General features: G+C 40.9%; 1 protein-coding gene across 1 annotated transcript in view; it reads left to right on the top strand.

Moving 5' to 3' along the window:
• The first annotated feature begins 7,373 nt into the window (after positions 1 to 7,373).
• Positions 7,374 to 14,928, top strand: part of Hhla1 (HERV-H LTR-associating 1) — a 33,829-nt gene continuing 26,274 nt past the window's right edge. Inside the window, exon 1 of the mRNA XM_013025130.1 lies at positions 7,374 to 7,450. Within this exon, the coding sequence (XP_012880584.1) occupies positions 7,374 to 7,450 (77 nt within the window). The remainder of the gene's footprint in view (positions 7,451 to 14,928) is intronic.

Below are 14,928 nucleotides of genomic sequence, written 5' to 3'. Positions count from 1 at the left end.
GCATCTTTAGGACTTGGTCTTCATCTGTCCCTGGTTTGCTTACTTCAGGATGAAGTTTTTAAGTGTAAGTCCGTTCTTTGCATGCAAATAAACCCAGCATCCTTGTATGACTGATACTACACCATTCAAAATTGAGCCAGCTGGCGATTTCCACCGAAATTAGGTATCAAACAGCAGCTCAATGATGCCCAGCTTAGGACATGTTAGGGGATAGGCCATCTGCCCAGCGTTCATGATTTTGGAACACAGCAATGGTCATATCACCGAGAAACAACAAATCTAGAGATCATCTGGACAAAAAGTTGTGTTTGGGAACACTCAGAAGTATTTAACTCTACTGTTTTAATTTCCAAATGAGACAATCAAGTTGATTTATAAGCCCTTAGCACAGCAACTGAATCATACTATGGACTACCGTTCCTAATTCATGCTTGCCTTGGTCTTTGATATTAATTATGAACTCTAGATATACAGAATATCTTTTTGAGAGAAAAGGCTGGTAAAGATATAATTTGTCATTTCATGACAAAATCAGACAGTTGCAAAATTGTTCTTTAAATATAGACATGGCTGCTACTAAATAAAATTACTTTTAGATGTAAAGTACCAAGGGTAACATCATTCTCTCAAAAGATGATTTTTGTGAGATAAAGCCAAAAAGAATGATTTAAGAAAAGTCAACTGTGTTATGACTCCTATCAGACAACTCCCTTGGTGTGAATGACCTATCTTCCAGAAGAAGGAGTTAAAAGCCTGCTCAAATCCTTTCTTGGGATTTGAGGATTTAAACCACCTCAAATTTAGCATCTCTTTAGGAAAATTGTGTTTCCAGAATTTTGATGTATTCTCACAGATATAAAGAGATATAATTCCATAGATTCAGAAATGCTTAGAGCTATGATCACTGGCAGTGAGTATGAGATCATTCAGAAAAACCCATCTCTTATCTCAGAAAGCACAAGCTCAGAATCCAGAGGATTCTACCGGGTCTTTATGTGGTAACATAAGCAACAAAGTAGATCAAGTGGGTCTAGAATCTAGGTTTCCTGAATCCTCATCTAGATATTGGAGATTAAGAAGTATTGCTGCAGGGATAAAAAAATAGAATGAAAATTTTCTGGCTCACTGGAGAAACTGCAGAAACAAACACACTTTTTGATCATTCCCCCATCTCTAGAATAGAGTTGGTGCGCTAATGTCTTGAAAGATAATAATGGTTGTTGTTGTTGTTTAGTTGGTTGGTTTTTTTTTTCAAACTCTGGCTATCTTCCAAAGGCCCAGTAAATCTCCTGCTGCTGGAAACAGTTGAGAAAGGAGATGAAAGACAACTCTTTTCCATCGATTCTCCTGCTTGCCCCTTCTTAGTCTCCTCCTTTTCCTTCCAAGATTGGCTGGTGGTTCACTTCCTTGGCCTTCCCCTTAGATTTCATTATACCTAATCACACCTCAGGTCGAATTCACATCTGTGAACCTACTGAACGGGAATTCTTTATGGGTATGATTTAAGGAAATGTGGTATTATTTCATGGTCTGTATTAACCCCAATTGCCAGTTCTACCAAAAAATATGTCCCATTGTGCTGAGATTTCTCCATCTTTTCTGAGCCCAGCCTTGTACTTTTTCCTTTGTCCCAGAGAATTCCCATAATGACCAGGCCATAATCTCTACGGCATTATAACCTAAAAGGAAGATAATAGTATTTAACTGAAGACATCCTACATTGGAGACTAGGGTATTACTTAATCAAGCTCACATGAAGCTCTCCATGGTTGATTTCTACTTCTGTTGTGCTTGGGATAGATTTGCTATAATTGAATTGGACAGAACTCTCTCACAGTCCTTGTCAAACCTAGCAATGGATGTCTAGCTCTCCTGATTTAGGCTGGATCAGAAGTTCCTGAAAGTAAAAACAAAAGCAAAAAAAAATGGTTCTTTGATGGCAAAAGTTACCTGAGTAATTTTTATATCTTGTCATTCTAAATCTTCTTCCTCTAAGAAGCTTACTTCTGGGATTTAAATAAGTTTCAGAGGAAAGCCATGTTTTTTTAGACACATAAATTAGGGTCTATATAATCTGAGAATGGCTTACAACTAATCAGTCAAAAACTAAGCCTAGTGCTTAGAAATGTATTGAAATTCTTCTTATACTTGTCACATGGGCTATAATTTGCAAACCTAAGTATTATGAAAAATGAGAGCATGTTTTAATTTTAATGTCCAACTCCCTTCCTCTTCCCATAAACCTAAAGTCATAGGAGAGGAGAGAAACTTATCCTAAACTCTCTTTATGGATGGCATGAGATGAAATAGCCCTGTCTTGCCTGTACCAACGTCATCACATGCTGAGGAAGGTGTTACTGTCCTCATCTTACAGATGAGGATACTGAAGCAGAGAGGAAAGTGACCTTCACAGGTCAATATCACAAAAGGAAGAGCTGAGATTTAACCACAGCCCACTGACTTTAAAAACTCATTATTTTTCCCTAACCTAGGTCAGAACAAATGCTTCCAATTCATGCCCTGTGTTTCTCCCAAATCCCTTCTTTGCTCTGTCCAGCTAGCTTTACAGCAACATGATCCCAGGGCCCACCGTTTCCCTGGGGGGGAGGGGAAGGCCAAGCCAGGCTGCTCTGCCGTGGCTGTTCAGCAGGTCTTCTGAATGCTTTGCCAATCCAGCTATCCAAGGCGGAAAGCAATTCCACATAAATTATTCACCTGGCTCATGTTAGCTCTTGGAGTGTGGTAGCTGCAGATAGTCCCACAGCACTCTTTGCTCTCTGTCCCCAAGCATCTTCTGTCATTGTTTTTAACCAAACAAGTTCAAATGTCTCCCAGCCTGTGCTGACTCTGGTCTTCAATCTCTTGACTATACCTTTATTTCAGGCTTTAAAATCTTGCAGAAATAGTATTTAAAAACAAAAACACCTTCTCTAGAAGGCCAAAAACTCAGAACAGTTGTGTCTCTCCCAATATTGAAGGCTCAAGGTTCTGCATTGAAGCCAACCGGATCCACTAATTGAGCTGCTATTTACTTCCACCGATTTCATTTCTAAGAATAGAGACCTCAGACCCATCCCTGAGGCTCAAGAGGCCAGGTGGTGGGCAAAGGTCCATGCTCTGGGGGCATCAGACATTGTGCAATTTAATAGGTAAAGCAGACTTTGTCCTGTTCAGATAAATCACCTCAGAAGGAATGGATGCACTTCCTTAGATTGGTCTCTTCTTCCTGTTTTGAAGAGAAAAGTGATCTCTCCCTTGTTTCAGATGGGATGTGACTATGTTTTCCTCTTTCTGATGTACCTGTGATGGCAATACCAGTCACTGAAGAACAAACTAAGGTTTCCAATGATGTGAACCCATTGTATTTGATTTGGGGTTGTCTTTTCTTTTAACCCCTTTTTACGGCATAGAATTCTGGTGCCTTGCTCCCTGGATTTGTCTTTCTGCTACAAGTAGGCTTTCTTCACATTTCTGGCTTACACGGGAACACAACTCTTCCACAAGTGGCCTTTAGTGCTCTTTATAATATGATTTCCTGTAATTTTTAAACTCTATGTGTAATTTATATTCTGGCTCTGTCCAATATTTGAACAACTTTAATGGGTTGATTTCCATATATATTATGCAAACAATTCTTACCTGATTTTTTATGTTCTATCTTAAAATAAATAAATACTGCACCACTTATTAATAGACGTTTCAGTGATTATATAGAAGACTGTTATTTCTTTCAAAATAGCTACGTGATATTGTCTTATTTAGGGTAAGTAACACTGGTTGCTGCGATATAAATACATATATACATACATCTACACATAAAATATATGCAAATATTCATAAGTGTATATACAAAAAACATACACAAATATTTACAAAATTTTATTTAAAAGATACACATTTTTTGTTAAAGAGATATATGCTTAGCTCTGGTGGTTCATGCCTATAATCCTAGCTACTCAGGAGGCTGAGATCTGAGGATCGCAGTTCAAAGCCAGCCTGGGCAGGAAAGCTCATGAGACTTTTATCTCCAGTTAACCACCAAAAAATCAGAAGTAGAGCTATGGCTTAAGTGGTAGTGAGCTATGCTTGAGCAAAGAAGCTCAGAGATAGTGCTCAGACCCTAGTTAAAGCTTCAAAACTGGCACAAAAAATAATAATTTTTAAAAGATATATAAATATATACAACATTTATTTCTCACACAAGTCAAATCAGTGTAATTTGCTTCAGTGCCTGAGCAAGGTAAGGTTTTGAACTCCTTCCATTATGAGCTCTGACATGCTGCAATCCTCCAATTTTAGTTTCATAGCCAGGCCAACAGAGGGGAAAATGGAAAAACTGTATGAGCTTCTAACTGTGGTGGACTCAAAGTGACTCGGTATTTTACTCATATTCTTGTTGGCCAAACTCCACCATATGGCATTGATTCAGGCATAAGGGATCCTGAGAAATGTAGTCTTCATACATGAAGAAATGTGTTGGATATATAACTTCAATCACCAAAGGGATATTATGATTGATTCTACAGAATTCACTTGTTATATAGTATTGAGTGTTGACAAGATATAACAAAGAAATTGTTATTGGCCAGAGAATAAAACAAGAAAGTTAGAAAGCCTTCTTTTGAATTACTGCATTTTCAACTATATATTTGGATACTTGTTACAATGCTTGGTTTTTCCTTCCAAAAGTATTCAGTTACACTCAAAATAAATTTGTTTAGCCACGTGCCAGTGACTCACGCCTATAATCCTAGCTACTCAGAAGGCTGAGATCTGAGGATTGTGGTTCAAGGCCAGCCCAGGCAGGAAAGTCCATGAGCCTCTTATCTCCAATAAACCACTCCAAAAACTGGAAGTAGCACAGTGGCTCAAGAGGTAGAGCTCTGGCCTTGAGCTGAAGAGCTGAGGGACAGTGCCCAGGCCCAGAGTTCAAGCTCCACAACTGACAAAAAAAAAAAATGTTTAGCTGAAGAAATATTAACTGAGCCAGGGACGGGTGGCTTACATCTGTAATCTTAGCTACTCAGGAGTCAGAGATCTGAGGATCACAGTTCAAAGCCAGCCCAGACAGAAAAGTCTGAGAGATTCTTATCTCTAACTACCAGGAAACCAGAAGTGCAGCTGTAGCTCAAATGGGAGAACACTAGCCTTAAGAAAAAAAAAAAAACTCAGGGACAATGCCCAGGGCTCGAGTTCAAGCCCCATGACAACCATCAACAACAATAAAAGGAAATATTAATGGACTTTGTACCATATGCTAAGCACTGGAGGTGTGCTATGTCCCAACTTACCACTGGAAATCTAAAAGAAAAAAAGTTGGAAATCTAGTGTCCTAACATCATTTCGGTTCTGTAGAGTATGAGAATAGAGGGCACAGAGGGAACAGGAAGAGAGGCTCTGGCTTATATTAGAGATACGAGGGGAGGTGGTTTCTAGGAGAAAATGAGGACTGAATGGAATATGTAGGGTGATTTGGCAAAGCCACAATGAAGGAGTGGAGGACCAAAGCTTGGCAACAGGATGTGCAAGACCTTAGAGGGATGAGACAAAGTCAGTTCTTCTTAAAGCTGCCATTTTAGATCCTTGTTGTCATAGTAACTACTGCCTGTGGCAAACCAGTCAAAGGCGTTTATAGCATTTATAGCCCTTGGGAAGCAGGTACTATGTCAGGGTCCGCAAGGAGGCCTGCCTATGTCTTTAGAAACGCAGAAGGGGAGGAGGAGACCAGATCTTGCAAGTTCATTAGCATTTTTGGAATGTTCTGTTCTTTAGATCACATGGCAAGAAGGAAATCACTTGTCATGATCTGAATCTGTACCCTCCTCCGACCTCTGTCTCCCTCTCCACTACCATCTTCAGTATGTGTCAATGGAGACTTCCCTCCAGGGGAACAATTCCCTTCCTATCTAGAAACTGGCAAGATTCTCCCAGTCCTCTGGTTGTTGTTCCCCCACTGATGGAGTTAACAAATAGCAAGAATCAGCCCACTATCCTCCAAGTTCAACCTGCACAACCCTTCCAGGCCCCCAGCCAGAGGACTCAGGGTCCACCAAGGTCTCTACCTTGCTCTCTCAGCAATCTTCTTGCCACACTTGCTCCCTTCCTGGTCTCCCAATTACTTTCTCTGCCTCTTGCTTGTCATTTCTAATCCATCTCTTAAAGACTGTAATAGTCTTTAAGAAATGTAAGTGCAATCATCTTGTTTCACTGCTTCAACTTTTCAGTGGCTCTTCTACCCTACCTACAGTTTAAATTATTTAAAATTGTTCTTTGGAACACATAATACAGGAGAACCAGCCATGCTCTCACCCTATTGTTGTCTGTCCAGCCAGGAGTTCTAATTCCCCACCTTCCCACTCAGCCTCACTCCACTACACTCCCTCTATGTTCTTCCACTCCCATGAAGCCTTACAACTCCACAGACTCACTACATTGTTCACTGGTCAGACTCCCTCTTGGTCAACAGTTCCTTTTACCAGGGCAACACTCCTAAGACAGTGCTAAGAGTCAGTACTCGGTGAAATGATTCCTCAGTCCCTTGGTGAAATGATTCCTCAGTCCCTCATCCTCCAAATCCAACATCTCTGTTTCCAGGATGTTCTTGGCTCCAGTATCTGTCTGCTTCCCACCACTCCACATAGTATGGAGGTTGCTTAAAGGTAAAAGCAAATTCTTACTCCTCTGTACTTTCAGAATCAAACACAGTGTCAATGGCTGGAGAATGAGACACAGACTGAATGGGGCCACATTTCATATGAACTCGTTATCTGCAGCACACAACAATCTCACTACATATGTATGTAGCAGATTAAAAAATATCAGACAAATTTATTATACCAGTTTCTGGACCAGCATTCCAAGTTCAGATGCTTCAAGTCATCTTCTCCTATGTCTCACAAGGTTATAATGAAGTTGTCAGCCAGTGCTATGGGCCAAACTCAACAGGACAAGAATGCACTTCCAAACCCATGAGGATAACTTGGTTCCTCGAGAGTTATTGGCAGAGCACCTCGAATTTCCATGGGTGGTTGGAAACAATCTGCCCTGAGTTTCTTGCCATATGGGTTCACAGAGCTACTTCAGCCTAATGGCTGGTCTCATCAAACCAAGTAGGGGGAGACTCAGTGGGGGAAAAGGAAGTTGCCATTTGAAGTAATATCATGGAATTAACATCTTAGCACCTTAACACCTTGAAGTAATATTATAGAATTAACACCTTATCTTACCGCCTTACTGTCTTGCTTAAAAATAAATAAAACATCCATGCTGTGTTCATGAGACAGGGATTACATAAAGACCTGAATGTCAGGAGCTGATCACAATCGTCTTAGAGTATACATGCCCCACCAGGTAATTAAATTCTCCCAGTCAGCATGGACTTGCCTTCTAATGCTGCTGCTTCCTTTCTGTGTCTAGACTGTGTAGGCCTCTTCCAGAATCAGTTCTACTGGTAATAATAACAACAACAACAGCTCATATTCATTGAGCATACATAGAGAAGGCATGTTGGCTAAGCATTTTCCATGAATTGACCCATTTAGTCTTCACCAAAAAAAAATAAAAAAATTAAAAACCCTCAAGTTTGGAAACCTTATCAGCCTCATTTTGTAGATTGAAACACTGAGAATTAGAGAAAGCTTGGTCACTTTCCCAAAGACAGTTTGGCAATAAATAGTAAAGCCAGAATTCAAACTCAAGAAGTCTGATTCCAGAGCTTGGAGAATTAGCATCTAATTCATCAAGACCTTTTATTATCCATTGTGTAAATACCCACAGTTAACCATCTATATTAGTCTTCAAGAGTTAGCTGTCTACTTACTCCTACTTAGTTTCTAACCAATACAACCTCCCAACGTAGAATACCAAGGAAGCCTACTTCTGTAAAAGATGAGGAGTGAACAGACTTACATTGAATGAATACAGACCCATCTCTTCCCCCAACAACGCTAAATCCCCCATGGGGAGAAACAGGAGACATGGTCAATGGTGGTGGAGTGCTGTCAGCCTGCTGAGAATTCCACCACAAACACACATGAACTCAAGAGCACTTCAGAATCCTACAAACCCAAACCTCTGTGTGAACTAAAGACCAGAGTTGCTCAGCAGTGGGAAAAGCTGGTCATGACACCAACGGACACAATTCATTACAGATGAATGCCTCTTGGCAAGGTTGACAGCTGCTGTTCCTCTGTAAGAAGGTCCCCATATCACCCCAAGACTTGTGACCAGCTTTGCAGTCCTGGCTAACCACCTACCAAGCAGCCAAAGTTTCCTACCTCCCTGTCCCCAAACCAACCACTCCTGTTCTTACGCCAATGCATAACAGAAGAACCAAAACACTATATCCCTGAGAAAACCTCTTTCCACTGGCATGAATGGAGCGAAGCTCATTCATACCCTCATATGCCAGATACTCCTGGGAACAAGCTTTTGTTCGCAATAATGTGGGCTCCCAACAATGACTGTAGGCATCCACTTGTCCTAGAACCATGTGGCCTGCACACACTGAGGGTGGGTAAGGTGTCTCCCCTGAGAGAAGCCCAGTCACCCTGTATCCTGCCTGTCCACCACGTTAGAAAATGCTCCCAACCATCTGCCCTCTACTTCTGAGCAGACCAGCCTCTGACTAGTACTGGGCAAAAGGGAGTTAGGAGAAAGAAAGCGAGAAGGAGATGGAAATGGAGAAGTAACTGAAGGGAGGCATGAAAATCAGAAGCCATTGTTTGTTTTTGTTCATGGCAGAAGGGAAAGCACTGCAGGGGTTTTGAGTAGAGGGGTGGCTGCGGTACTGATGATACACACAGAGAGCCAGAGAGTAGACTAAGAACAGAAACGGGATGATCAGTCAGGAGCAGCAGGGCGTTGGCAGCGACTGAAATGAGGAGCCAGAAGTGGCTTGGAGCAGAGCCGCCACAGCAGGTGTGATGGAGCTGTTTGGAATCGGGATACGCTCTAAGAGCAGAAATGACAGCGTCCTGATGAAGCGCACGTGAAGTGTGTGAGGAGAAGAATCTAGGTTGATTGCAGAGGTTTTTATGTGAGCACCTGGAGGAGATAGGCATTGTGAAATGACAGGATAAATCAGGAAAAGGGCAGATTTCGCAATAAGAATATGAACTTGCTTTTTTTTCTTAACGCGTTAAATTTGAAATGCAAGTGAGACTTGTGCTGGAAATTCCCAGGAGGAAGGTAAATGTAGAACTGGGCGGAATGCTCAGAGCCAAATAGTCATCACTACGTCTACTTATATCAGCAGCTATAAATTCAGGTTCTTATACATAACTCTGTGTGTACATGTGCTGTCTTGAACTCAGGGCCTAGTCACTCTCCCTGAAACTTGCTCAAGGCGAGTGCTCTACAACTTAGGTCACAGCTCTACTTCTAGCTTTTCTTTGGTAGTTTATTGTCAATAAGAGTCTCATAGACTTCCCTGCCCAGCCTAACTCGGAACAATGATCCTCAGAGCTCAGCCTGCTGAGTAGCTGTGGGCCACCAGTGTCTGACTTTTATCCATAACTTTTAAAACCATAAGACAGAATGCTATCACTGAGTGACACAGCACAGACAGGAAAAGGGACTCCTAGCTTTGGGAGGCTTAGGACAAAAGAGGAAAATAACTCATTAATACTCTTTAATATTACTTTCATGCTGAAATGATAAAATTGTAGACATAACTGCAAGAAGATTTATAATTGTATGTGTAGCTTGCATTACAATCCTATTGGATGGTCCTAGAACTGAGAATGGGTTAAACAGGGAAAAGGAGTTAGGAGGTTTGTACTGAAAGCTCATATGGCTAATAATTGTTTATTCACCTATTTATTCAATAAAATATCAGGTATTGCAGCAGATTCCAGGGAATGGTGGCCAATAGATATAGTAGATAAGAGCTCTAATCTCATAGGTCTGAAAGCACTGGCAGGAAAATAGATCATAGGAAAACAAACATAATATAGTTTATGATATAATATTGTATACAGAGTAATTATAAGAGCATTTTTAGGGAGACTTCTATTTTAACTGACATTCACATGGATAACAAAGATAGAAATAAATTAGCCATTTGAGAAATTTAGGAAAGAGAATTCCAATCATAAGTAAACAGCCCGTACAAAAGTCCTGGGGCTGTTACTAAAAAGCTATCAGCAAGAGTAAACACAGAAATGTAGTTAGACATTCAGAAAGACCACAGTGTGGTCTTAGCCTTGAGGGCTAAGGTAAAGAATTGGAATTTTTTTCTAAATATACAGTTGCTCTATGATCTGATTCATACTTTAGAAAGATTTCTCTAGCCACCTATTCCATGACTCTATTTACATGAAATACCCAAATCTGCAGAGATGAAAGGTAAATAAGAGTTTTCCAGGCACTGGTGGTGGGCAAAGGAGATGTGGATCATCTGTGAGTCAGCAGGAAGTACCTGATTGGGAGACAGAAAAGTTCTAAAGCTAGACAGTATTCCTGAGTATGTATCTTTGGGTGCACACTAACATCATTAAACTGTACGCTTAGAATGGATGGATTTAACAGTATGTCAACTGTAGCTCCATAAAGTTGCTTAAAAATGCATCGTTATGGAAGATGCAAGATCAGTGGATTCTGAGACACAAAGGTAGAAACAGAATGAGAAACTAGCAGGCAATTCCTGAAGTCAAGCTGTGGAACGGTTATCGTGAACTTGAGCTCTTGAAGTAGAAGGAACTTGGAAGATACGGACTCTTCTAGGCTACCAATTGGTAAATGTTTTCTGGTAAGTGCCAGATAGCAAATCTTTTAGAGTTTTATAGGGCATCTGGTCTCTGCCACCACTCTCAGTTCTGCTTCTGTAGCCCGAATTCAGCTTTGAAATGGTGATCAGATAACGTTCCCATGAAATTGTATTGATGGGCTGCTAGTATTTATTTATATAATGTCTTGATGTCACCAAAATGTTCTCCCCTGAGCTCAGTGCACTATTTAAACTCTAAAAAAAACCCTAGATTCTCAGGCCATACACACAGGCAGAGGTGATCTTGGCCCTTCTGTTCTAGGCACTTGCCAACATTGACCTCAGTCTCAGCCACTTCAGAAGATTTCCACTGGCCATGCTCCAGGTGATGCTGGGCACACAGATCTCTAGGGCAGGAAGGGAGAATCATCACCTGCTAACTGGGCACTGCTCTTTCAATACTGTAATTACCATCAGGCAAGTTTTCCCATCCCTGGCTGAATTGCACCATTGTAATTCTGCTCACGGATGCTTTTCAGTTTATCACACAGGCATTTTTCTCCAACAGAGCAGATCGCCTTTCAATGCCCAGTTTTGGGTAGGATTATTATTCCATTTTTTTTCTGGGGGATTTAAAGCAAAGTTATCAAGCCTTCTCCCACCCCCTGTGTCTTTCACTAAGAACTCATATAAATCCCATGGCTGGGACTTTGCTACTAATCCTTCTGGCTGTTTAAGTTCTTTGAAGTCATTCATGCTGCTCAGGAGACAGGTAAGTCATAGAGTGTAGATACTTTAAGCCCTTTATTAGTTCCCCACTCCTTCCCAAAAGATGGAGTCAGCAAAGGACCATATCTGAGCTAACTCCTGGCCTTTGTTATCCTGGATGCTGAATGATAGGAAAGTGGTTTCAGCCATTCAGTGTCTACTTGTACTGACCCAAGACCCCGTCCTTGACCAGTCTACTTTTTCCCCATTTTCCCCTATAAGTGATTGATTAGGCTCTTAATGCACTCATCACTGGGCAGATAGCTTGTCCTCGCTTCTGTGATAAAGGAAACAGACTCTTTAATCCAAAGACCGGACTGAGAAGACATGGCTGGCAGCACACTAATCACAAAAGATAGTAGTTCTACTTTCTTAGTGGTCAACTCAGAGTCCATCATGGGCTTCGGAGGTACACAATATCTACTCTCCTGGCCAACAACAGCAGCCTCTTGGTTTCTGGTTCTTTGTTGGATGTCCATCAATTAGTAGCCCCTTCCATCTTTGCATTTCTAATAGGCCGGTAGAGCTGATTGCCTCAGTTTATAATCTAGGGTTGCTATCACCAGCTTAACGGCCTCAAGCAGCCTAGAATCCACACTGTACTTCCCTTCCCAGGAACTGATGCCACTTTGAAAGGTAATGAAACTTCTGGAATGATGAGTTCAGAACGTGCAGTGCTTAGAGGTGGGTGGTATATTGGTGGAACTTGATTATTCTGCTTCTGTCTAGGCATCTTTATCCCAACGTTAAGTGAGAAAGTCAGGTTTTCTTGTCAGGTTAAACTAAATGTTAGATGTTTTTGGAGCCTTTATAATTGCAAGTAATTTGATGTTTAATTAAGACTCCTGAGGATTTGTCCTTATCATTCTTATCCCCAACTCCAGGGTTGTTGATGATAAAACAAGGACAGATGTTGAATTAATTCCACAGGACTCTTGGGCAGATTCTCAGCTTGTCAGTCAGGACAGGGCTTTCCTTACCCTGGCAGTGTCATTAGATCTCTAGCCCCCTCATCAACAAGAGACTTTGCAGTCAGCTGTGTTGTTTGCAGTATGGAGTCTTTCCTGCAACACTATTGGATGGTATTTTGCAGGAAGGCGAGATTAGAATAAGGTAAAAATGGACACAGACTTGGTTCACATCCCAGATCTATCATTTATGAGTTATATGGCTATGAGCTGGAGGCTCTACTATGATCCCTAGCTCTTTCACTCGTGTAGCACAGTTTATCATTGTCTCTCTGTAACAAGATGTTGGAGAAAGGAAAGTAATAGAGATCATGCCCAAAAAGGGGGAAGCTCAGTAAATTGTTCTGTTGAGGTGGAAAAAAGTAAAATCTATTTCCTCTCCCCATTGAGTGGCCTGAGGCCCCATGGAAACTGAAGTGACCAAAGATAGATGAGCTGGAATAGACTATTTGTTTCAAATGTTCATTGCAGGCCTAACAGAAGTGGAAGGAAGTCCTCCAAAGAGGCCAGACTTGGATGTTTATATACCATGCAGATGAAAGGCCAATAAATTTGTAGAGAAGTAGTATGACAAGGAGCAAAGTTTGAAGCCCTTATAGGTAGTGGGAAGTGAAGTATATAAGAAAATCACAGAAAGTAAAGATCACTTTAGTAGGATTTGCTTCTATAAGGGTCCAGCTCAGCAACACTAAATTTTTATGGCAATGAAACCTCTCCAGAAGGCGGGATTTATGACAGTCTTCATTTCTTAGGAAGTTATTGACTTAGACAGAGGAACCTCTATCTTTGAGGGATTCTTTTTCTATTGTCAATTCCTAAGAAGCCTTCAGAGCTCAAAATAATCCATGTGCCAAAGCAGCATGTTTCATTTATTCAGAGCCTCTCCAGTACATTTCCATTGTTGTAACAGGCACATACTTTGTTGCTCAGGCAGTGTTTTTAAAGAAACAAGGCTTTATCCAATAATAGCCATAAGGAATACAATGCAATAAGGGTCATTTGGCTTTTGTAAAATTTTGGACAGCTAATCTTTCAAAGATATAACTTTGAGGATTATAAGTCTATCACATGGAAAACACTTTCTGGATGGCTGGTTGGAATGCTGAGTTCTTGTGTTAAGTGCTATCATTTTAAGTGTATGTTAAAGAGCCAGATGGCCTTTGCTCTATGCCAGGTGTTGTCCATTGTGTTTTATGCATGTGACATCTTTCTCTTGTGTAGCTTGAGTTATCAGTCTCTTCAGCCATGAGTGACAGAGAGTTTAGTAACAATGGCAGTGTACTAGGAAGCAAACCCAACAAGTCTGACCCCAGAACCCATATTTGCAATGTATGGCTTTCAAGTGAGTGAATGTCCAATTTGAGCCGATGACCAACTCAGGATTCAAACCAAGTCTGTATGACTTTGAACCCATGCTCCTTGCCCTGTCCCATGCTGTCCTACAGAGGCCCAGGTTTGCAAGGCTAGAAATGCTGGAAGTATTCCATTCTGCTGCTCTGTGTATATGAACTTTCACATGCTTTAACAAAACCAGTCTCCTCTCCAAACCAGGGTTATCTCAAATATTGGCCAATATACATTCAAATTGAACTCCAGGACCTATGTTTTAATTTGCTAAATCTGCCAACCATCTTCCAAACATACCATTGATTGAGAATAATGCAAGCCCAAACTGAAGGAAAATTGCTTTTTCCACCATGAAAGAGATCCACAGAAACTATAGTCATAAAGTAATAATAAAGTTTAGCATGATTACTTGTAATAAGTGGGAGATACTGGTCAATGTAATGAATCAGGTATCAACAAAGAAAGAAATGTGTGTGTAGAATACAGATGCAGATAACTGCTTTCTGTAATCCCACTGAATACAGGTTCACACCAAGTGTCTCTGCTACAAAACTGAGCCCAGGACCAACACAGAAAGAAATAGGGAAGGAGGAGGAACAAAAAAGATAAGAGACTGAAAAAAGGAATTAAGATAGCAAGGTATCTATTGGAGTGATCAGACTCAGCACTAGATTTCACGGTTTCATTTTAAATATCTTCAAGGTAGCAATGACAGCCCATTTTATCTACAAGGCTCAGAAAGGTAATGTTTCTATAGCAATCAGGCACTACATGAAAGCATGCTCATTTATTGTCTATATTGTTTGCTCACTTCCATAGCTAGTGGCCTTATGCTGGAGAAAATGCCAAACTTAGATGTGCCAGCCTCCTTCCCTTCTTCCCTACTCTTTATCTCCCCCTCCCCACTGCTTTGAATATCTTTGAGGGGAACTTAGCACCCTAGGATTTACATGTGAGTAGCTATTGGAGGGAAAAGGTATGATAAAGCAAATCCCTTTGTCACCAACCTAACCACAGTTCCTGGTGCTAGAGTTTGAATGCTATGCAAGTGCACACAAATTCACTGAACAAAATATGGATTTTTTTCAGGCAATGATTCAAACAGTGTAATTCCTTAGGTTAACTTATGGTCCAACA

This window comes from Dipodomys ordii, unplaced genomic scaffold (assembly GCF_000151885.1).
Source record: "Dipodomys ordii isolate 6190 unplaced genomic scaffold, Dord_2.0 Scaffold82, whole genome shotgun sequence".
Taxonomy (NCBI): Eukaryota; Metazoa; Chordata; class Mammalia; order Rodentia; family Heteromyidae; genus Dipodomys; species Dipodomys ordii.
This window is presented reverse-complemented; position numbering and strand designations above follow the sequence as displayed.